Raw genomic sequence first — 26878 nt, 5'->3', positions numbered from 1 at the left:
ATATATTTACATTGAAAATAAAAATCTCATTAATTTTAAATGATTTAATTAAGTTGCATAATAAAAAAAAATATTCCAAATTAATTCATCTAAAATTAATGTAATTTTTCTTTCTATAACATAATATCATAATTATTAGCATCATCATCATCATATTAATCATTATCTGTCCACTCCTGAACATAGGCCAATCCCATAAGGAGGGAGTTTTGCCAGTAGTTGTCATTGTTGACAGACGGGTTGGCAACATAATATATCTACTTACAAAAAATATAGATTTAATTATGTATTTAGTGCGATTTCAACAGTTACATTTTTTTGCAATTCTAAATATTATAAAAATAAAATAAATAAATAAATATTTATTTACCTGTAAAGGAGAATAATATTTGCAGTAATGCCGACACTATAGCCGCTTGGAGAAAGTTGTGCATTGTCTATGACACGGAATCTTTCGGGCCCGACATCGGATATTTGTCTATGATACTTTAGCGCTCACAAACTCTTCTTTTAATTTTTTCATTTTAAATATATATTTTTATGGTAGCAAATATTTACTGCATCCTAAACGCTGTCTCGTTTTCATACTGTTTATTAACATTGTATCTGAAACAAAGGAATACATATTTAATTACGATGAAATTATTAATTATATATACCTTTGACTATTATTAATAATAGTTTTATTGTTTATTATCATTGATGGTTGAAATAAATAATCAATATAAAACATTTTGTTTATTATCAACTAATGTAGCTACAAAAATGAGCTGCCAATCATACTAATTATTACCTACTTAAATAATTATATAATATAATATAGGATATTATATATAAATAGGACACCCGAATTTAATAAGAATTATTTTTATGCTAAGAACGGGAAGAACCTGGCGAGCCACTTGAGTATAAATGGTAACCATGGCATCGTAAATAGCATCATTAACAACACAGAATACACTGCATCGCCCACCGTCATAGCACCCTACATGCATTACTCTTGAATTCGAAAGATTTATGGCTCTTGTGTCAGAGATTGCACTAGCTTCCCCCTTCAGACTGGTCAATAGAGAGATGCATTACCATTTCATTGCAGAAATTCATTTGTCAATCATAGGTGATGCATGCAAAACTTTACTATAAACGAATCTATATTATTATAACATTATTTGCTTTTTCCTGCTACTTCCCACGTGTAGATTTTAGAAAAAGGAAAATTAATTAAAAAGATCACTTTTAGGTAACGCAATATAAAATCTTATATCAACATACACCTATTGTGAAAATCGTATCCGATTTCTTGTAGTAGTTTTCAAATCGTGATGCCAAAACAAACATTCGGACAACAGACAGACAAAAATACAAAAAAATATTCGAAATGTTATTAAACACGTCACATCATTTGTTTTTATTTCCCATGTACAGACATCATCAACTTACAGTTTTATTATATTAGTATTTTTATACATGAATTCAAATACTATATAGGTACTAGATTAGAAACATTTAATTGCAGTAATATTAAATCTTATTAATACCTTATATAAAATAAAAATAAAATATATTATATATAACAAATCTATTAAAAAATAAACCGTACTAATAAGTATGCCAAAATAAAATCAATTTTTATTTGTAAAAAAACGTAGTAAGTTTTAATGAAATAATTTAAATTAAAGACTTTAATTAAGAAACATTTTTAATAATAGTTAAACTTTTGACAACAAATATAAGAACTCCAATCGTGACAGAATTAATAATTTATTAATTTTGCCCGCTACTTCGTATGCGTGGATTTCGGATGTAGGAAAACCACTTCTACATGACGTATCAAAGTAAAACATACACCAGATTTTAAGATAAACCCTTAGGAATACGACTATAAAAACGGAATTAAAGTTGATGCAATAATTTTTACGTGATGTCGGAACAAATATACAGACAGAATTTTTTTAAGCTATTATTTTGATTTCTATTACTCATCAGATATCGTCTATGTACAGTTTTATATATATTCTTTATTGCACTTGAACAATAGATACAGCGATTAATTTAACAACTTATTAGCAAGAGAGGGCTTATCTGTAAAAGAGATCTCTTTTTTTATTATACTAGTAAGGCAAGATTTTGTACATGTACTATTTCTGTCATGACATTATTAAAACGGGAGTAAATTCGATTGCAGAAATTATATTAGCAAACAGAAATACATATAAAAATAATACACACGAAAGCAAAACCTCCTTAATATAAAACACCTAGGTATATAGCTAGATAGTAAACGGTTACTGTAGCTTAAGGACGCCTGCAACACTAGGAGTGTCAGTATATAATTCTAAACTTACTTTATGATAGACCATTAAACGTCAAAAAAACTTTTTTTGCGAAGGTTGTCGATGTTGAATGTAATAAATATAATATATTTGTATTCCTATTCAAACACACATTTACGAAATTCGACTTGTGATCAATGTTGCAAAATTCACCCACAAAAGAATAACAAGACCAACGTTATTTTTAATGAATCGTTTGTAGAGAAATACATATTAATCAAAGATTATACATGTATGCATTATAAAATATATATTTGAGCATAACTATCTGTTACTTATTATAATTTTTACTAAGTTTTCGAATAAATGGCTCTGGATTATATATACACAGGACTATTAACTTTTATTTATAATATAATTTAATGGTGGGAAATTATTCTTATTTCTTTTTAACATCATTATGGTCGATGTTTAGTTTATTTCTGATAATGGAAATTTGATATGTCGCGCACTGCCATGTAACATTCGAATGTGGAGCGTTGGTTTGTCCGCCTCATCGTATAAATAAGCGTAAAGTGGTGGGCTATCACGCGAACTGGTCGTTAACCCTGCTTCACGGTGTACTAATGGAGAAGTGAGGGTGTCATTGCGATCACAACAAAACCACTTCAGCGCACCCTGAATGTCAGCTAAGAAAGTGTAATTAACGTAGACAAAGTTATATTGAAGGGTTTTGGAAAGTATATTAAAAACATACACTTATTTCACAACTTTCAAAGTTGTTATTTGGAGATATGAAAACTACGACAGACTAATAATTTGTGATACTATTATAATATCAAATTTATTCCGTTGTTTACTTTTGTTAAATTATACATTTACTGTCAAATTTTATTAATAGACATAATGGTCTCAATTTTCTGCGTTCACTGCATTATAACATGTTGACATAATAATAATACATATCAAAGTGAGACTTTGTACAAAAGTCGTCTGCTGTGTTTTTATAGCTGTGTTTCGGTATGAATATTGAAATATGGCAATAAAATTACAGGATACAGAGATATTTCTCTGGTGGTAGTCAGGTGGAGGGTAAAGTGTTATGATCTTAATCCTCAAAAATGGCAACACATTAAGGGTATCATGGGAGACACAGTATACTCTGTTATGTCCATGATACTGATCGTGATAATGGCTATCGACGATTAACACTTTCCATCAGGTGGGTCGTCAGCTTGTTTGCCATTCTAAATTACATAAAATAAAATAACAATTTTTATCATTTCATTTCATTGTCAATTTGTTTTTCCATTTATCCGAGTGTCAACATTACGACTTTGACATGTTCGTAAAACATGAAAATTTTACATTTGACTGTCTTATTTTTTGTATGTGTGTATTAATCTTCATTTCTGTACCAACATCAATAATAATTCTTGTCGTATTTGAATTGCAGGCATGTATTACAATAGCTGTACCGAATTCACGAAATCTGTGCAGCTATTGCAATTGACATTTTGCTTCCATATCGATGCCGTATTATTTTTGTCAAATATTTTTATTTAAATATGCTCACGACAATAATCCCTAACGAGTTAGTTGAATGAATTTATCAATTATGAATATAAATTGTTTAAGAATTAAACCAAATTTTACTGAACATACATATAATCTGAGATAGTAAAGAGCAAGTTAAACGCTAAACATAATCTTAAATTATTATTACTTCTTATTCTGTATTGAATATTTATTTATGTATACGTAATACTTTTGATTTAAAGACGTTTGTAAAGTTTTGACTGTTTAAAATTGCGCAAGTATTGTTAAATTATATACATGATAAAGTTACTAGTTTCAAATTTATTTTGCTTCTAGAAAATAGCTACCGTGAGAGATTTAAGTTGCACTACAGACACTTATACCTTAACTTTTAAATCGTATATGCTACACTTATGTCCATCTTTTTCAACTAATTAGTTGATTAAAATATTTTGTTTAATTCCGAATACATATTAATGGTAATGCAGTTAAACAAAATAATTCTAATCAATTCACCAATGAAATCGTTTGTTTTTTTTTTATTTTAATAAATTGAGATAAACAAAATAAACACTATGATATTTGTTCTATATACCTGTATAAAGATTGACTTCTTTAATTACGACTGCTATGGAACAGTCAAATTAAAAGAGTCGATTTTTAAAGCAGGTACCCAAAACGATGAATGCAGAGGGAGCATTGCGGACTGGGAAGTCATTGAAAATATTTTTTGAAAAGGTTCGCTCTTTCAAAGCTACGTCGTCGTCATATTGAATGCGTTTTAATGAAAAAACATGCGCCGATTCGCAACAGTCAAGGGAATTAAAACCTCCCCACGCGGTGAGGCGCGGAGCGGCCCGGAACACTGCAATACCGAATGCATCGCATCGGTCAGAGTGGAATTTTCATCTATTCAAATATTATTTTTAAATCCCAACTATTGCATATGATTACATTGTTAATATTTTTTTATTAAATGGTCGTATTTCGGTGGCCGTAGAGTCTCAGCATAGAAAAGGCCACCCCTTCCTTTTCCATGGGTATCGTAGGACGCGACTAATAGAGGGCAAAGCATAGACAGCAGCGTCCCTCTTGGAACACTTCTAAAGCCTGACTGCGGTTGCCATTTCGCATGCCAAGCGTGGCAATTACTGGCAAAACCCACTTAGGGGGAAGCGTATGTTCAGTGGACAGTTAAAGGCTGATATGATGATGAAGGTGTAGGTGTTATGTACACCATAATATATATACTTACCGTATTACTTATCTATAAAATAATATAATGTTTTTGTACTTCTATCACAAGAGTAAAAAATCTTAATTTAATTAGCGATAATACTGGGGATATCTTTATATGCCGTGCATTTTAGTATGGGACGTATGATAAAGCTACTAAAACCATGGAAAATAATAGTCATTAAAACATATCTTACGAATTCAATGTAACATTTGATTATAAGTAAGTATCAATTATATTATTATATAACCTTCTTCCCAATTGTGTAACTTAGGTTAGACTTTTACAGCACACGCATGAAAGAAGGAAATTGTTGTTTTTTATATTTTGCTTTAGGTTTTTTAGGTGTTTTTTTGTTTCTCATTCTTTTATCTCTTTCACTGTGTATGTCCGTATTATGTGTTTGTTTGTATTGTTATTTGTGTAGTGTAAGTAATGCAAATAAATTATCTATCTATCTAAGAATTGCCAAAATCGGAACTGTCAATTGCACCATGCTACAATGCTCAAAGTACAGTAATGGCTACCAGCTTTTAATATTCTTTCATATTTTTACTAAGGCGATATGAGAGATATTAAAAAAATATGGGGTTCTTAATAAATTCAGTATATGTTAAAACAAAAACTTTAAAAAAATTTGTCCGCTTTTTTTTTGTTGTCTGTCTGTCTGTTTATTGTTTGTTTTTTCTAGCATAAAGCAAAGACTATTACACCAAATTTATAATTAAAGTCTTGTATATGTTTTATATTGATACATTATCTATAAGTAGCCTATTTCATTGATTTTCTCACTTCTAAGGTTAATATGTATAAAATAGGCTTTGCATCAAGTTCTGTGAGCTGTTTTTTTAAGGACTATATTATGTGTAGAATAAATTAAAAATGTCTGCCTTTTAACTTAATTATATCTTAAGGCTTAAAATAATTCGTTTATTACTTTGATTTATATAAAATATTGTACAGATTTTTACAGTTAGTAGAAAATGATTTTGTTTTTTTTTTTTTAATATAGGCATGGTCATATACATTTGACAATATAATATACTCCAATATATAAATATTGTATATCGTATACCTGATAGTTTTGTTGCTTAAATTCAATTAAATAATTATAATTATTATTATTTATAATTTAAATTTTAATAATATTCCATATTTCTGAATATTTTTAAAAATATTCTCTATTAAGAAAAATCTTTCAGATATGAGGTTTTCAAACTTTTAAACAGATGTTCATGACTTTCCTTATAAAATATAACTAATTTTGTAAAACAAAATTTAGTAAATGATTTACTTATTTCGTTTGAAAAAGAAGGCCATATACTTACTGTATTTCTTTATTCGTATATAAATGAATACTATACATTAAATCTTTCGTAAATACGCAAATAATACAACATAAAAGTAAACAATACTACAACCTGCATATTTTAAATACAATAAAAATATCAATCTATACATAAAAAATTAACTTGAACAGTAGTATAATTAAATATTATTTACCTTACTCATAATTAATACGAAAAAAGAAATATTTGTTTTCTTCATTAACAAATATATAACTCTTATAAACTCTACATTAGTACGTAAACATAAATCAAAAACATCGCAATTCCAAATAATTTATTTTTTAATTAATAAAAAATAGTAATATATGAAAAATAAAAAAAATATATTAAATAATATTTCGTGAGACTCTGTAATACGTACTTGAATAAAATAATTGTAGAGTCGTTGAAATATCTAACACTGTTCGAACATGTTTCAAAACTACAACAACATTATTGTTAATAATATTCACGTTATAAATTGTTTACTTTATTCTTAGAAAAATCTTGAGATACGATTGCGTACTATATTACGAAAGTTGTCAGAAAGTTCCCGCCATTTCGCGCGAAGTCCTAGCGCTGAATTCGTGTTCACGCCAGCATGTGCGCGATGCGACTGAAGGCCTATTTCCCGATGACCTATACATTCCTGGTTGCGTACCTTACAAGTTTTCTACAAATCTATACTACACAGAATGTCATACTTTCTATTTGCATACAAAGCAATGAAGACCCTAAATTCTACAACATTCAAGTGAATTTTCTAGAGCGAAGCAGTGACTTACGTCACTAACATTTATTAAAGGCTTTCAAGGTGCTTTCACTCAGACGCGAAAGGTAGTAAGTACGATTCTCAAATATCGCAATATTCAACGCTAAGTTAACGCAACTAGATTTAATACGAAATAGAGAAAATAGAATGAAAAGCTGGAAAACGTATTATTTTTTCCGTGTGCGACAGAGATAGATATAGTTTTTCGTGATAAAGGGAACAACCTACGGGCTCCACGGAGTGGGGATGATCTTAAAATGTTCTAAGAATCTCCGAGAGAATGAATACAACAGTACAATTAAATTCAGCACTACTCATATTTAAACAACATGACATTTGATATGGTGCTACCTGATAAATAATCGAATATATTCTATATTTGTACTTAAATAAAATTTTAACCTAAGATATAAGCACGTAATAAACGTAACTACATAAAGACTCATTCATAAAACATTAGTGCTGGGAGCAGTCTCTCAAAGGACCTAACTCGAAGCAAATGTTATTTATTTTGTTAGGAAAGAAAGCCTGTACACAACACAGTGAACGCCACATGTCAGGCCATGAATAAAAGAAGAGCTATGCTTCAGACTTTCAAAAGTTTCAGTACAATTTTTCAAAGCAATACCAACATTTCGTGTTGCAAGTCAGTCGTTAACACAACTTGAGTCAGTAAACACTATATCTACTTATTTTATTATATTGAATGACTGTATTTTTCTACAATAATTATTCATATATTTTTGTTTGGATTAATTTTAAACGTTATTTTTATTTTTTTCTAATAAAGCTCTGGTAACGACAAACCCCTTTGTGTAACCTGTGTACTTGCATAACACGTGTGCATTGTAGCATGTAAATTTAGGAGTTTTATTATAACCCGACATAAATTTACACTGAGAATTGTCTTTCGTCAAATATAAAGGGTTGAGAAGACGAGACAAACACAAAGGAAACTTTTGTCCACAAACAAAATGTCCCTTGTCTGCGAAAGTTATAATTATCAAAGTATGTCGAAAATTATGCGTGATTTTTTATATATAATATAACATAATTACGAGTACATTGTAAGTAACATTTGAATAGATTAAAAAACGTTTGTCGAAAACACGTGTTGTCTTTATATAATTGACGAACTAATAATGCCTTGTCATCACCTATTAAACATCAATTAAAGTAACAAAACACAATAAACTAGTACAAATCATGACAAACTCAAATTGAAACCCTATACCGAAGCATCTCGCCAACTTATTAATATCATATTATCATTATATCTTCCATTATCTGTCCACTGCTGAACATATGTCTCCCCCATAGACTGACATAAGAAACAGTCTTGAGCCACCTGCATCCACTAACTCCCTGCAATGCATTTGAGACCTTCATTCCATTTAGTGGGGTTATCCGATACTACATTTGACCATACGAAGTCGCTACTCAAGAAACTTTCATCCCCAGCGGCTGTTAAATCTTTGATCTATGTTACCAGCATATTGCCACTTCAGTTTGCTTATCCTTCGGGCTGTCGGTTGCTTTGGTTCTTTTGCGAATATTCTCATTTCTAATTCTATTAAGCAAAGAAATCCCAAGCACAACCCTCTCCATTGCTCATTGAGTAACTTGAAGCTTTTGCATACGGGCAAACGTATAGGACTGTGTTTCGTTTCCAATTTATTAATATTAGGTCTATATCCTCCCTCTAATAAAAAAAAAATAATGCTCATTTGATAGAAACTAATGGTTTACATACAAAAATATGTATAAATAAAATACGAGTATTTATACATATTTCCGTAGAACTAACTTCAGCCAAATGAATTATTATAAAAAAAATTGTCAAAATAGATTAATAATTAGCAAATATACAAAATATGTAGACGACTAAAATATTAATATCCTCATCGTCTTGATATCGGTTGCCAACCAAGCAATTTAATTTTAGGAGTATTTTCAGTCTATTGTACAAAGGAGGGAATTTACCTATTTTTACTGTTGAAAATCATTTGTAAATATCCTCATTTCTCATCGCTCATCAAGTTGGTTTGTGTCATAATCGGAATAGTTCGAGATTTCTAAAGAAATTTATGAGTTTTTGTTTGACCCTAAATTTGCGCAATAAATTATGGTTTACTTTGTCGTTTATGAGGGCGGCTGCAGACATAACCCTCGCGGAACATGTGTAACAGATTGCGGCAATAAGGGAAATTGTCTTTTTTATGAACGCCACAGACAACGTAAAGTATTCACGTGACGAACAAGGTGGCGTCATTTAGGGAGCACATATTTTTAATCTTATATTAAAATTACTAACATTAACTATTGTTCAATTAGAAATGCAAATTGAACGAAAGCATTATTAATAAGTTATAATTATTATAAGATAATCGTAATATACCGCTACCCTATATTAATAATAATTCCCATCATATGAGCCGTCAGCTTGTACGCTATTCCGTAAATAATATAATAAATATACATCTAACCTCTTCTCGTATTACAATTGTGAATTTTTTTTTCAATATACGATATATACTAAAGGATGTAAATGTAAACACAGACATAAACTGTTAGGTAATTTATATCTATGTATATTCAGGCTAAGTAATCTATATACTTCCCAATAACAAGTATGAATGTTTGTAATGACATTTGTATCTACTACAGTTAAATTTCTGAAAGATTTTTCATTAAATTCAATACATACAATATTACGTTACATTCAAAATTACATTTAGGATACTTATTATCCAAAGCCACATCAACAATAGATTTAAAAAAATGGAGTATCCCTATAAAAAACGCAAAAAATTTAAAAAACTAAAACCTAATGCTTAGACTAATACCTAGAAGCACAAAGAGTATGACAAAGAATTCTATCCACCATTAGTCTTTCGTACCTGAGCAGCGCTGTACAGCGGCGCGGTGTCCAGTGTGAACTGAATCCGAAAGTTAATTTCACGCTATATTTCTCCTACTGTAAGAATGAGTCCTTATTTTAAAGCGCTCTCGTATAAAATACTTAATTCGTTTCCTTAAACAATTAAAATAAACTACGATGATACGCATTTCAAAAATGGCGTCGGTTGAAATTATTTATTTTCATCATCATCATCATCTTCCTACTCTTATCCCAATTATTATTTGGAGTCGATCTAACACGTTTTTCTCTTCCATTCTTATCTATTCACAGTCATTTCCTCATTCATTCTCATTCTGACCATTTCATCTTACACACAGTCCACCCATATCTTTTTAATTCTACCTCTGCCTTATAGCCATCCACATTATGATCCATGAAGTTATTTATTATATTGTATCTAATATAACTAATCCAAAATATCTTTTAATCAAATATTTTAAAAATTGTTCATATAAACTTAAGATAGATTAATAGATAGATACTCTTTATTATTTCCACCAAAAAATTACAGTAATAATCATATTATAAACCAAAATAATTAAGTACCTAAATGAAACAATAACTTTAAGAAAACAATGGTTGACTGGGAGAGAATGCTTTTAGCATTAAGTCCACCATGTATATACTATATTTGTACTGATGAATAAATAAATAAAATAAATAAATAAATAAATGGGCATTCTTATAACAAAAAGCAATCTCTTCCAGGCAATCATTTGATAAAGAGGAGTAATTATAAACACTTTGAAAAATTCGGTTCATGTTTACGAAGTAATACTCACATATGAAATAATTTAAATATATGTATATTTTTACTTCCTGATAGGTAAAACCTACATAAATACATAAAACGTTATACAGAGTGTAATTACAATATCTGCTCTGATATTCTTTTTGTACCGATGATATGTTTATAATAACAGCAGTATTTATGGTCTTACAAAGTTACACAAATAACAAAGACATCAGAATATCCGTCACAACACCAATTTCAACATTCATCTGAAGACATTATCTCAACGAGCAGCCCGCTATATGGAACTTGTGCGCCATTATTTTCTTGACGTATTTCACAATGGTAGAGCCAGCCGTGGCAGCGTTTTATCCTGCTACAAATTTCACGATGCGTCCAAGGTAGGTAACGTTTAGCCTGCATCGTACAACTAACTTCAAATGCACGCAGACATATCTTTAAATGTCTAATGGATATTTAAATGTCATCTGTTTACGAGTACAAATTTTGTTTATATTTTTTAAATTATTTATTGCTGATGCTGTATATAATAATAATTAAGTAAATATCAGATAATCCTAAAATTTTCTGTATCTTATTTTTTATTTTTATCCTAAAAATTTCTGTATTTCAAACAAGTTGTTAATTCGCTTGATTTTTTGCGGATATGTTATACTATAATTTCATCAATTCTGGACTGATTTTGATAATTCTCTTTTTAATATATTTTTAAACAAAAATATTATTGAACACAAGAATATACCCTTTTGTGTTCGCATATAAAAAGCAAATGTTTATTTTAAACGCAACATAGAGCCGTGTATTCCAAGTCAGAAAAATAAATTTTCTAAGTGATTGAAAATTAGCCTCGTTTCCCCATTTTTTGGGGACAATGACATTCATTAAACTTCACAATTCAATCATAAGAGTAATTTCCACAAAATTTTTAATTTCCTCGAGTCAATCAAATCATGTTTTCTAGTCTTACAACCAGTTAATATTTTAATTAAACTTTATGAAAACCGAACAAAAGTGTCATTTCTTGAGACGAAGGGCGATTTCGAGATGTCATGTAGCCAAACGTGCATGAGCCGGCATTTTCCTTGTCTTGATGTATTTCTAGTACATTGTTAATATTGGTAAAGGTCTATATTCACTGGTGACAAAATGAATGTATAACCTAAGGTAGCATGCGGAGATACAAAGTGAAAGCAAATCGACGATACGGTCGGCATGTTTTTATTTTGTCTGCCACGTAATTGAATTTTTGTGATCCGGTCGATCATAGCGCTTCAGCCCCGTCTACACCAAATTAGTTTATCCATATACAGACATGTACAATGTACAATTATTTGCAATCAAAACATTGTAACTTAGTAGATAATTCAACGACGATTTAATCCACAAATTTTTTACTTACAAGGATACCATAGAGTTATTATAATTTTTTTTTTTTTACAACACAGGGGGCAAACGCGCATGCGGCTCACCTGATGGTAAGTGACTACCGCCGCCCATGATCACCCACAACACCAGCGGCATTGCAGGTGTGCTGCCTTGAAAAACGCACGGTGGAAGACCGCCACTCGTCCAGATGATTGGGATGAAACTTTAGTTTGTGGCGGGTTGTACGGTGGTGAAAATCAGCAGCAGGTATCAATCCGAACAATTCCTCAGAACACTCCCCATGATAAATTCGGTAGAAGATGCACAGAGATGCAACATCTCTGCGCAGTTTCAATGGGTCAAGTCGGACAGTAAGGCGTTGACTATCGATAATTCGAGCCGCCCGACTTTGAATGCGGTCTAACGGAAGGAGTTGGTACTGTGGCGCTCCTGCCCACAGGTGAGAACAGTATTCCATATGCGGCCTGACTTGGGCTTTATATAATTTCAGGCGGTGTTCTGGCATGAAATATCGTCTCACCCTATTGAGCACTCCTAACTTTTTGGAAGCTATCTTAGCCTTCTCCTCCAGATGACCGCAAAACTGGACGTCGCAAGATATATCAACGCCCAGAATTCCTAGACTTGACTTTTTATCAAGGGAAGTGCCCTGAAAGTGAGGAGATACGACAAACGGCGTCTTTTTTGCGGTAAACGCGCAGACTTGTGTCTTTTTGGGGTTAAATTGGACAAGATTTTGTTCACCCCAGATCGAAACTTGATGGAGTGAAGTTTCGATTTCAGACACAAGAAACAACATAATATTACCAACTGGTCAAGCTTAATTTAAGTTTTATACTAACAAATTAATTAATTTTGTAACTTAAAATGCAAAAAATGCGAAATCAGTTTTTACTAATATTATAAATATTGAAGTGAGTGTCCGCGCAAATAGTATTTGATCGTGGGCACACGTGATTTTGATGGCTTGATAAATAAACTGAAAATTACTAAACTCACTTTCTGATTTATTTCTTGTAAATATACTGACAAGTACGATGTCAAAATGCATTATACTTTTATAATTTACTGAATAACTGAAATTTAATCACAAGGACACGCTTGCTTGATCAAGCGCCGAACGGAAGAGAGATAATCATCGACAATTCTAGTTAAAATTTTTACTGGATCATAAACTATAAGAAAATAAGATTTTGAATAAATTATGATTAATTGAACTGAATATAAAGATAAGATTTAGACATGTAATAGCATATAATATTGCGTAAACAGTGAGTTTTGCTTACCTCTTGGCTCAACCAATTGTCATGAAATTTAATCTATTTATAAGATATTATTTAGGATGAAGAAGGCTTATGCTAATATTTAAAAATATTAAATAAATAATTAATAATAAAATATAAAAATATTTTGATGATTTCTTTCTTGTATAAATATAAAATCATTCAATATTCTAGTTACAATTTTAGTATCTACACGAGCAAAGTTCTGGGTTAGAGAAAAAATATGAATCAACACCTGCCTCCTCTCACACGTTTTTGCTAGATTGCTTTCGTACCCAAGCAAGTAACAGGGTTTTTGCGTTAAACCGGCTGAAAGATGAATTGTTTGAATTGAAAATCCCGCCTCGGTACTTTCGGATTTTTCAATATATTAAATAAGATACTTACGCTTTCTCTACTTTAATATGACATATATACTTACGTAAAGTCTAAATTTTTTCTAATACAATTTGGTAATGACAACATAAATACATTAATTTGCACAACTTTAAAGTATAAATACATACAACAAAAACTTTTTAATTTAATAATTAACAAATAGTATATAACAAACTTACTGTCCGCATCCCTTACTTCTTTTAAACCATGCTACAGATTTTCTAGTGAAACTATCATTTAACTATACTTTTTGTACAGAAAAATTGCATATAAAATTTTACGCATACAAACTATGCTAAGTTGCTAATATAATTGTAATTACATAAAATGTATTCTTGAGACATTCTTTAAACATTAGTATATAATACGTCCAAGAAAACTGTAAACACAACTTGCAAAGGTAAAGCTAGCTGCATGACTCCCGGCTGATATAACATTTTATGTGTAGCCAGAGAAAACAAAGATGAGATCTCTTAAAGTGTTAAGCTACTTCAGTTCTATAAATATTTGATTTCTGTAAAACCTTGGCCTGAACTAACAGCGGACTTTATCCCAAATATAAATTCGAATAACTTAGTTTCTGCTGGTAGTAAAACAGAAAAACAGATTCAACGGAAATGATGTTAAAGTTTGAAAGGGTGTTTGAATGTTTGTTAGCAAATTACCCAATTAAGGTTGAATAAATTTTAATAGACTTCGATTATAAATAAACTTATACACTAATATTACAAAGAGAAAAGGCATGACTGTTTGTTTGCAACAGGCTTTAAAAATTCTTTCACCTATAGAAAGCTATTATCAGCGAGTAATATAGGATGTAAGTATATTATTATTGAAAATTCTATCAACCCGTGCGAAACCAGGTCGGATCGCAAGTTCTAAAGAAACAGACAGGATGTTTTTTATACCAATTCTTGAAGATAAACCCGACATAAACATCTTTTTTTTAATTAAAAAAAAATCATATATAAATGGACAGTTTGTCTTAAATTACGCTATTAAAGCCATAGGATACAGTTAAAAATCAACAAATACTAAGATTTTCACATTAAACTACAAACCATCAATAGAAATGGAAACATAAACGGAAATTAACAAACAGTAAACGTTAAACTCAGCTATTTAAATATCAATCAGTATTACGCTTGAGAAATGATAGATTCATTTATAAAGCACAACAAAAGCAGTGTGCACAAAAGGGCACCATCACTCAGAAGTCATAAGTATGCAGTCAATAGCTGGTGTCAAAACACTCTTCGGTCTCCATTCAGGGCCGTCTGTTTATAAATAATTCAATATTGAATTGAGTTATGTTACCAATACTTTATTTAGGGTGTATTATTGGTGGGAACTTGAAATCTTGCGATAAAATAAATAAATATAATATCATATAAATATAAAAATTATACTTCTAACCTTCTTAAAAAAAGGAAGGATATCGTAATACTTACTTTCTTACAATATTATAAATCTAAAAGTTTGTTTGTTTATTTATTTATTATCTCTTAGGACCTTAACAACTTAACCGATATTGCTTGTAATAATTATCCTATGAAATTTATAATTATATATTTATTAATGTACTATTAATGATATAAATTACTTTTTATACCGGTCAGTGCGCTTATCACGCAAACGAAGTCGCGGTAAAATCTAATAATTATATATTTTATAATTATGTGCAAAAACATACTTCTTACGATATTTTACTACTATTTCTGTTTATTGTAGTCATAACCGAACGGGCAATTTCCTTGCTTAAAACAAACAAGAGCATTCCCCGTTTATCTTTCGTGCGAGTTGAAGTGGGGTCTGCAGGATGATTTTCATGAGCAGTGAACTTTGTACCCCTCTCTATAAACCTTTTTAAGAAGCACACTTGGCACTTAAGAGGCATGTTCAGCAAGATTTTGGTCATATCATTAAAATTAATAAGCAAACACTTACCCACTGATTTTTTGATGTGATACGTGGTTTTTATAAAATTCTTAGAGTCCACTCTCATTTCCATAATGTTGAGATTGTTTTGCGGATGTTTTACCTTAACTTCTACTTAGTCATTTTGCATAATAATAATTTTTGTACGTAATTTTATATATAAAATGATTATAATGATAATAAGAGTGTAATTTATCGTGCAAGCTTCATCGTTGTAGTAAAAATAGGGAGGGAGACTGTACAAAAGTTGTCTACTTCGGTGTCTGTGTCTCATACATGTTGTTCCTTTGAAGTGGTTGCGTTTGCATGTCTGTGTTTCGGTTTGAAAGTTGGGATATGACAATTAAATTACAAGATATAGAAGCATAGTACCTTAGTCCTCAGGAATGACAATGCATAAAGGGTATCATGAGCGACACAGTATTCTATGTTATGTCCATGGTACTGTTTGTCTATAGGCGACGGTACCCATTTTCCATCAGGTGGTACATCAGCTTGTTTACCATTTTAAGTGGAAAAAAAATATAAACATTCTATACTCCGGATTATATACTTATGGAAATTTGCAACAGAAAGGCAAAGAACATCTCTAATTACTTCGTTATCAAAAATAGCAAATAAATGAAGTATCCTAACAGTAAATATTATTTACCATACTTTATTTTCCTAATCTAAAAAATGTTGTTGTGCACTTTTTGGGAAAGCATTTACTTAATAAGTGACATATGTAATTTTTTTTTGTAGTTCTATACTTTGTAAAAGATTCGAAATATTTTTATATCAAAATAAATAAAATAGCTAATAAATAACTGAACTTACAAACACTAAAACAGCTGAGTACGGCGATCTTAATACAAAAACAACTACAACCTCAAAGATTTATTGCGAGGTGAAAAAGTTCAGATAAAAATAAATTTATTTTACTTGGAACAATGCCATTTTTAAAAGCCTTCTATTAGATATAAATATATAAACTCTTAAGTATTATCTTTTCAAACAAGTATTATTAGGTATATGCAAACATCTAAGACGATTATTTTGTGTTGTGACATTTTAAATTCATTATTAATATTATATTATTGTAACAATATTCCAAAACTTCACTCACTCGAATCAGTTTATTATTACATTATTATTGTGGCCTAAATTGTTAATTGCCTAAATTTTGTTACCGATCATTGCATCTCATACTAATGCATACACATTTCATGCGAAAAGATAGGCTATATTTCAAAAAACTAAATCGTTGCAAGATACAAACCACTGAAGTATAATATGTTTAATAACAAGTTTTGTATCTTAAAACTAGGAAAATTTTTCAATAATTTGTTGTCTTTACATTCAAATATTTTATTTCATGAAAATTCTTTTATGTTGCTTTATAAGGGAAATGTTGCGATCGGTGAAGTAGACTTTAAACTGATATAAACATCGTGGAGAAGATGGTACTGAGAATAGACGTTGAAAACGGCCTCAAGGGAACGGCAAGTCAACGTAGTGAGGCAACACTTCCGTTGCATTCACTGGCACAAAATTAATGTATTGGAATGTAAACGTTTATCTACAAAAGGTACAAGTTTCCATATCCATTTATTATTCAGGTAAATATTTGAAAAAAATATATGTTTTATTACCTTAATTTTGGATAAATTACGCTATTATCAATATATATTTATAACAAATATGATGCATAAGTTAGTAAATTTTATAGTTTTCCACATAATTAGCCGTCGTGATGTGGCATGAAACGCAAATAGATAAGTATATTGACATATAAATTTATTAATTAGATAGGTACAAATATCAAATTAAGTATCACAATTAACAACAATCAATAGATTTTAGTATCAAATAATAATTAGAAACAATAATTTTCACATTTTTTCTTATAGATCAATAAGTTTTGTTTAGGAGAACGAAACAAGACTTTTTCGTATTAACATCATATAATATATATACAATTACTTGCAAGAATTTTTTTTTAATCTTCAGTAGAAATAAAGTCATCGAGATATCTAAACAATCTATATTGTAGGTATCATATATCTACGCTCGAAGACATTTCAATTTCTATTTTGAAGTGAATAGATTTTTTTATTCTTCAGTTATTTTTTTAATTTTTATAGGACAATTTTAAGATTAGAAGTAGCAAGTCATAATAATCTTATATTAAATTTCATCTAAGGACCGTAAAGATATTTACGTCAATTTATCGCAGTTCGTATGTTAAACACCGCTACACAAAATGTCTGAAAACATAAAGAACACCGTGTGTGGGGACAACCTGTTACTACTTCTGATGGCTTCTTGATGCCTTTATGATGTGTCCACAATGCGGATCCGAATATTCTGTATGATACATTAAGCACGTCCTGCTTTTTATCCCCTTATTCGCCGTATTTAAGGTCACGTTTCTCGAAGGAAAACACTTTTAGATTCAAACGTTATCGTTGTTCATATTATCTGCGTTGCTTTGAATTCGCTGAGCGTATTTGAGCGTACTAACGCTAGTATTCTACATATTTTTTTTTCTATTTTTACAATAAGGAAAAATATTATTATAGAAAATTTTGCAATCGTATGTCTTCTAGAGAACATCTTAGCTCTGACTTATAAGACGATTTACACTTAAAACGTTATGTTAATATCCGGTTATATCATATTCTCATTAATAAATTAGCTTAAATGTAATCGATTACTATAATAGTACAGCTGGTCCTATCATAACCAAAACCTGAATTTTGTAACCAGTAACAGATCGTAAATATTTTTTCTTCATATATTTGAACAATATATATTCTTAAGATACAACAAGAATATTAAATTGGTACTATAACATGTCATCGACAAACCTCAAAGTGCATTTAATATTAAAAAGCATATCGTAATAAGAAAACACTGATGTTGTTGAGTTACTTTCAGACCCTATTGTTTATGTCAAGGGCACGGACACCACAAATACAACACGAGCCGGTGTGGACAGTAAGAAGTATTAGTGAGATTTATAATTGTTATCTAGCGGCGAACTAGGCGAGGCAGACTTATTGCCAACTCGCGTGCTAGCACCTAATATATTACAATGTCTTAGCCAAAACGTCTCTGTTTGCCACTAGCCCCTCTGTTTACTAACAAATATCTTCTTTTGAATTCCTCGATCAATATTTTACTTTATAAATACTTACTTAAATAAAACTCAACTCGAATGAATGAATGAAAATTAACCTTTGGAATGAGTTTTTGCCTAAGTTTTCTTTAAAGACTATATGGATTTCTTTAATAATTCAACTACGCGTACGTGAAATCCCTAATGTTGCAGGTGCCCATGACTGCAGTGACTGTTTATCATCAGGCAGGTTGTATACCTGTTTTCTACTTTCGTGGTTAAGAAAAACTTGACTTAATTTTTTTTATAACATTTAAGTGGCAAGCATTTCAAGCGTTTGTACATTGACGTTAATACGCTTCCAATACTATGGACATAACTTGCATGTTAGCAAGTAATACTTTTTACGCCTTTTTAAGATATTTCGTGCTATTCTCTTGTGTTCATTAATTTCCTATTACAAATGTACATAGACATTGAATAAAAAATTAAAATAAGTTTTAAAATATTTCAAATTCATAGTTTTCATATAAACCTATAATGGGTTTGTAGTAAAGTATAATTCTTAGTACAACCTATTGTTAGCAAAGGTCCGTTAATAATAGTACTCAACAAGAACTAATAGCTCTATGACTAGCATCATACTCTGTTAGGTCAACCTCCACGCAAATACCTTTAAAAATCACTATGGTAAATTTATAACGAATTCATCGAGATACCTATGTAAATAAATAATGCCGCCAGTATTATCATTTTATTAAAAAAAAAAAAGCTATTTATTTATTAGATGCAGAAAATAACTTTACAACAAAACATTTAACAACATCTGTACAGACAATATGTATCATGACAAGTTGCAAGATCAAATATAAGTACATACACCATGATAGATAATATTAACAATTTCTTGTTAATATTATCATATTAATAAGATTTCCCTTTCCACCAGACCTTAATACTAGAGGGAGACTTTGTACATAAGTCGTTTGCTTGGCTACCTCTGTCCCATTCGTGTTTCTACCGCGAAGCAGTTGTATTTGTATGGCTGTGTTTCGGTTTGAAGGGTGAGATATGGCAGTGAATTTACAGGGTACAGAGAAATAACACTTAAGTCTTCAGGTGTGGCAACGCGTGGGGGATATCATGGGCGAAACAGTATACTCTGTTATGTACTGCTCATGTTTATAGGCGACGGTTACTACTTTCCTTTAAGTGGGCCGTCAGCTTGTTTGCTATTCTAAGTTGTATAAAAAACCTTTTATTTAAGTATTAGTATAACATCATTGAATACTTATAAACTTTAGTAAAATTTAACATACTACAAGTATTTAAACATATAAAAATTATTTTATGATATTATTAATTTATACTTATAAATGGATTTAAATCAAAATGAAAAATAAAAATTTAAAAACTACAAACTAACACAAATATGTATATAAAATCTATATAATAGACATAAAGGTTTTACATTTCAGGCTGGACAAATAAATGACGAGAAGGAGAAGGTCATGAAAAAATTAGGAATATTTATATGCCTATCTGAGATATAACAAATTCGTATGACAAAAATGATGTGATTATTTATTCAAGCGTTAGAATTTACTCGCCGTCAAGGTGATACATGCAAGTCGACCCATGTCAGACCCGAGGCAGGTGCAATATTACAAACATTTTTATTATACTCATCCATTCCTCGAGTGCTTATAGAAATAATTTGGGCAAAATTTTGCGTATTACGTACATTGATACACCTATATGAAATCCGTAGTATATAAACAGAGATTAAAAAATGATATTGAAAATGGAACGCATTTAAACGAAATTCAGCGCCTAGTTTTTGACCGTCCAGTAATGTTGATAGTTAAATGTGCCGAAATCATTACTAATATTTTAAATATGAAAGTTTGTTTATAACCTCTTGGTACAATAACTACTTAATAAATGGTCATGGAATTTGGTTTTCGTACGTACAGTATTTAATTATTTTGTTTTTTTTTTTATTATTATTGTTTTGTTTATCCATTTTTTATTCCGATCGATCAATCAGTCATGCAGAGTTTCATATTTACATTTTCACTGTGCGTTTGATTTCATGTCTTATCCCTTGATAACTATTTATATTTTTAATTTATATTTAGAATAGTTTTAATTTATACCAATTTTTATAAGAATGTAAATATTAAATATTTATAACGAAATTACATGGTGACATTTCTAAGAATTTTTAGAGTGGTTTTACAAGTACTATTCATAATCTCATTGCGTGTATATCAATATTATTAATCAAATATCAATTTTTTAGAAATGAGCATACGAATAGCTTGATATTTTTACACAAATAATGTACTATCACTACTAGTATTGCAGACGTTTAAAATATATAACAACGTATATGAATTTCATGCTCTTTCGTGTTTCACAACCATATTACAGCTAGCCAGTAAAAGTGGGAAAAACTTATCATTTTTTGCGAAAGCTTTTATATTCTACAGGCATTCTAGAAATTTACAGCGAGGTCTAACATCGTGATATATTTGCGCTATATCTTTTAAATCTTTATTAAGACAAATATATATTTATATACACATACCAATAAATTTAAAATTTAGTAAAGATAGCATTCGTAGCATTTAAATTATATAATAATGACTATTGTATTAATTTCTCCATTATACAATTAAATATATCAAGGTCTTCACATATCATATTCAGCAGACAGGTTGTTTAATGGATGATAATGGAATGGCAACCCCGTCTGCACTAACGGTATACGCTGGCGGGTCACCGGTGAGGGGTGATAAGTGAGGATAAAAGGGCAGGTCAGTTAGCCCATCGTAATGAATACACCTGGAATTCAGCAGGATAGTTTCCAGGGTAGATACCACGTGGAGGTTGACCTGATAGGGTATATAGCTAGCAATGGCACTGATAGTCCACATTACTAACAATCCCTTTCCCCCAGCAGACAGGTTCTGATAATTGATGCCAAATATGAAAGAAATTTCAAGCGGAGCCATTTTCCGTCTTCTAAATAAATAGTTACGAACATCCGGCATATTTAACAGTGGGCTTTGAATAGATTGTAAATGAATAAATATCTGTCGCCGAAAGTATTTATTAAAGTTGATACCATTTAGAGCTTTCAAATTTGTGCATTTGAAAGAATTTTGAATTACTTACGTACTTACGTCGCAAATTTAAAAATTCTCTCTTATCTCGGAACTGTAATATTATAGATCAATTCTATGTTCTATCTATATCTACCAATAAATATTTCATTCAAAACTAGTCTGTATATACTAAAGGATAAAATAAAATTTCTTACAGCGTAGAACATCAACAAAATTGATATAAACAAAAGCTTGACTACGGCCTTCACTTACATTATTATTGTTTCATTGTTTCTGTGCTGTTACATTTTTCACTCCCGCATAATCCTTCAATTCCTTCACTACATATTTGCCAGTTTTAATAATATATATTGATCTAGACTTGTCTGTCTGTATAGAGCTAGGTTAAGATTCTAACAGAACCGTAACTTTGTACGTGCTTCCTAAACTTTGGTGATTTTTGCTTTTTATTTGAAAATTCCCGGTTGAAAAGTTAATTAAACCTGCAGACAGGTCAGTCCCTGAGAGGTTTAATTTATTGCATCGTCCATTACTCCCATACCATGACTTTACCAGCAGCTTAAAATTATTATCGAAAAATGTAGTGCATCTGGAAAGACTATAAAATTATAATATTCTTTTAAATAAACGACCTAAACCTAAAACAATGAGGATAAACGGTTACTGCTTAGGTTTAAGTAATATTTAGCATACCCATGTAGATAACGATATTGCTCACAAACCCAAATAAACTAATAATAATAGATGTCTTTAAAGTATAAGAATAAATTTGGAGTAGAATATTTACAACAACCAAGTTACTCGACTGAACAAAAGAAGGTCGTAGAAATAAAAGAATTATTTCTATAAGAATGAGTAAAACTTTTTAAAAAAAAAATTACTAATACACAATGCAATATTCCTTGCATTTATCAAAATTCTAATAATTAAACAGGTATAGATTTCTTTTTTAAATTACAGTAGTGTAATGAAAATATAAAACTGGATAAATTAATTTCTCAATGTCTACATATTATGTGAGTATGGAGAGTTACTAATCCTATAATATTAATATTGTTAATTCACTACGCAGTGACATGATGAATCACTTTACAGTCACATCCTGTTCATTAATTTCACAGACAGTACATTCAAATTAACCATACAATTCTTAATATTTGATTTTACAAAATACAGAACTGTAAACATTTTATGAAATCCTTTAATTAAGTATTAAAGGATTATATATATATATATATATATATATATATATATATATATATATATATATATATATATGGAAGTGAGTTTCTTATCTTGTTGCCTTGTCGGGTTCTGAAGTTCGAAGGCATTGTTAGTATCATAATCGTTATCATCATCACATCAGCCATTATCTGCTGATCATAACCCCCCCCCCACCCCATAGACTGCCACAAGGAACGATCGTGAGCCATCTGAATCAACTTGGATACTGTAGTTTAGTGGATATAATTCTTAATAATATTAATTTATGTATTAATTAATGTTATATTAATAAATGCATTATAGGTAAGAATCACCCTTTTTTATATTCCAGGAATAGCGCGTTGTATTGCTGAAACGTGAGGCTTCTATTCTTTTGGCCTTTCTACACTCCGCTTTTCAAATGAGGCTGCTAGTGCCACTAAATCAGTAACAAATAAAAGCGAGGCGTCCGAAATGGTCCGGGCACGGCGCAGTTAATTTCACGGAGTATTTGTTTGCTGCAAAACACCACTTACGCCCGTCTCAAGAATACTATGTACCTATTAAAGTGCGAACAAACCCTTCAGTAATGTTTGCTCATATATACGTACTTAGTTAAATACAGAATTATACATATGTAGAAAAAAAAATATGAAGAATTACTTGAACATTTTTCTATATTTTTCAATTCAATTAATTTCTATTGAAAAAAGATACAAAGTATTCTTTTTCTTGGAGAAAGCTAATATTCTATTAGCTAACTTTGCATAAGCTATTGATGTACCTACGCTACCGAAGTATCAGTAAGGGATTATAGGTGATAATTTCACTAGGAACAAACTAGGGCGGGCCACATGGAGCTTGATCTAACAGAGTATATTGTTTGCACAGGGACATCTAGTCCCCGTTACTAACAGTTCCCCCCTCCCTTATTAGGTTCTTAGGTATTTTATGACGGAATTGAAATTTTATTTTTCTTTTTTAGTGTCATTATTGTGTTTTTTATCCATACAAATTTATCAAGAAACATAATATTAAAAAATCTTCTCACATAAAAATAAATTTATTGCAATACTACCACCCGCGACTTCGTTCGCGTAACCGAGATATGTTTAATGACCGGAATAAAAAGTGTCTTGGATAAACCGTTAAGGCTCTATAAGTTAATAAACAAACAGACAAACGCACGATACGACTTTAGAGCCTTTTTAAAACCAGAACTCAAGACATCAAATTAACTGATTCAGCATGTGGATATTAAATCAAAAAAACAACAGTGGCCTATTAGCTAGTATAATGTTTAAATTTATATGTTACCTATCGGCCAGCACCTTGAAAATTATATTTCGAGTAGCTGCACTGCGGCTGTGGCCACAGGAAATAGCGTCATTAGCTTTTCTCGTATTTCTTGTACAGCGGACATTTACGCTCACCTTGTTGGAGTTTTCTATTCTTTAAAAGTCGGTAGTTTTAGATCATGAAACAAGTGATAAAGAAACATTGCCCATATTTGATGATATGTGAAGATATTGAAAATGATCATAACTTCAGTCTTAAGTCGAGTAATCAAATTATAAATATTACCATTTGTTTTTTATTGCTAATGGGTTCATATTATACAAACTAATGACTATACATTTTTTTTTTCATAGAGAAATCAATTATGGAGTATTACTCGTCCTGGGTCAAATAAGTGAGTACAGTGGTGATTACTGCCAACCAGAGGATTTGCTTTCACAATTGACCATGATTGGCCCTGAACCCAGATTCAACCCTTCCCGATTCCCTATCTTCATCTTCTAAAGAGGCACACTTATGGATATAATGCACCGTTACTCCTCGAGGTCCTATAATAGCTAAATCTACATTTAGTCTTTGCATTTAGAGACAAATAAAAACCGAACTGAAAGGTCAACCAACGAATCTAACTCCGCTGGGCAGCGTTCAGGTAACTACGCCATATTTTCTCATAAAGAATATCTCAAAATTTGAAGACGAAGGTCTTGAACTATTGCGTGTTGCCAGTGATGACTTATAGAACCGAAACATAATCCTACACAATTGACCGTATGCAAAAGCGTCAAATTACTCAGTGAGCTATGGAGAGAGCTATGCTCGGAGTTTCTTTGCGTGACAGAATCTGAAATGAGGATTTTTATTTTGTATGCAACTTAAAATGGCAAACAAGCTGACGGCCCACCTGATGGACAGTGGTAACCGTCGTCTATAGACATAACAGAGTATTCTGTTCCGCCCATGATACCCCCCTTGTGTTGCCATTCCCGAAGACTCAGATGTTATTCCTCTGTATCCTGTAAATTGATTGCCATATCTCACCCTTCAAACCGAAACATAGCCGTGCAAACACAACTGCTTCACGCTAGAAACACGAATGGGGCAAAGGTGTCCAAGCAAAGAACTTGTACAATATCTCCCTCTGATATCCACAAAAAAAAAAAACAAAATCACCGACATAGGCGCGCCTGTATGTGTTCTATTATTAAAACTAAATCCACTTATTTAAAACAATAAATAATCTATTTAGGTATAAGTTATATACTTTATACAAAATCAAGAAGAATAATATATTATTTTTGTAAATTCCACCTTAAAAATAATACTCAACTTTAATTCACCTCTATCTTCTATTTATGACGCCCTGGAAAGTTCTTGAAACTTGGCTAGTGCAAATAGAAGAATACTAACATTTCGTTTAAAATCTGTCCCTAAAGGTCTAACAGCGTATAATGCCCGCGCTTTGTACAAAGTGGATAGGAAAATACAAACGCAGCACTAGAATCAATAAATGTGCCTAAGAGACAATGTTACACAAGGACATTCTAGAAGGATACCTAATATAAAAACATTGATATAATATTGAGGGTATTTCACATATAATTAGACCTAACATTCATCTATTGATAACAGAAAGACAGTATAATACATTTAAATTAATTAGAAACATTTTTTTTTTCAGAAGTATTTTATTCATAAAATTAAATCTTTGTAAAAGTAGGTAAAAATTAGTTAATATCATTAAAACACAACTTTAACAAAGAAATAGAAAAAATTTTGCTAATGTTAGAATCTCCCACTAAAAATCTAATAATATACCTATACTCTATTCGTAATCTAAAATAGAAATAAATCTTTTGATGATTATTTTAATACTAAGATGAAGTTGAATTATCTGCCTACGTACCTGCGTAATTACATTGCTCCTGAAAAAATTGAAGATTTCCTTTTAACTTACAATTCTAATATACACGATATTATAATTGTAATTTTGTATAAAGCCTAAAGGAATTCAGCGCGGCTCAGTGCCGGAGCGAGCGTACGTCTTCCTGAGTTCCGGAGCACAGATAAACCGCTTCCTCTTCCTGCCCCTTTGCCTAACATCGTGTAACGGACACACTACAAAAGACAAAGTATAAATAGGCACACGTCCATTGCACCACTTTTCACCTTTTATGTCGTACACAGACATGCATATTATAAGTAGATATTATATAATAATAAAAAAGGCTTGGACACGGTATGGGCATAGTCTAAAGAACTCTGTTGTTCCTTACATTGTGTTTTGTGTATGTGTTGTACGAGTACAAAGATGAAGAGATTTTTTTAGGG

At 30.7% G+C, this 26878-nt stretch overlaps 1 protein-coding gene and 1 long non-coding RNA gene across 4 annotated transcripts in view; one reads left to right on the top strand and one right to left on the bottom strand.

Annotated features, from left to right (window-relative positions):
- LOC113509121 (carbonic anhydrase-related protein 10) overlaps positions 1 to 26878 on the bottom strand; it is a 97869-nt gene that overhangs the window by 37567 nt on the left and 33424 nt on the right. The window contains exons 1-2 of one of the 2 annotated variants that reach the window (XM_052895741.1): positions 6760 to 6996; positions 371 to 606 (exon numbers count right to left, since the gene is read on the bottom strand). In XM_052895741.1, coding sequence (XP_052751701.1) covers positions 371 to 434 — 64 coding nt within the window. In that variant the 5' untranslated portion in view covers positions 435 to 606; positions 6760 to 6996. Of the gene's footprint in view, positions 1 to 370; positions 607 to 6759; positions 6997 to 26878 lie in introns of those variants that run through there. The other variant, XM_052895742.1, reaches the window with a different exon arrangement.
- On the top strand, positions 20394 to 25194 carry LOC128200892 (uncharacterized). 2 transcript variants are annotated; one of them, XR_008252948.1, is made up of 3 exons: positions 20394 to 20570; positions 23604 to 23819; positions 24904 to 25194. It is a non-coding gene; the product is annotated as an uncharacterized LOC128200892 (long non-coding RNA). The 2 variants fall into 2 exon arrangements; XR_008252949.1 differs by having other exon boundaries at positions 23604 to 23837.

The sequence above is a fragment of the Galleria mellonella genome, unplaced genomic scaffold, assembly GCF_026898425.1.
Source record: "Galleria mellonella isolate WM207_F2 unplaced genomic scaffold, CSIRO_AGI_GalMel_v1 utg310, whole genome shotgun sequence".
Classification (NCBI taxonomy): domain Eukaryota; kingdom Metazoa; phylum Arthropoda; class Insecta; order Lepidoptera; family Pyralidae; genus Galleria; species Galleria mellonella.
Note: the sequence above shows the minus strand (reverse complement) of the source record. Positions and strands in the feature narration are given on the sequence as shown.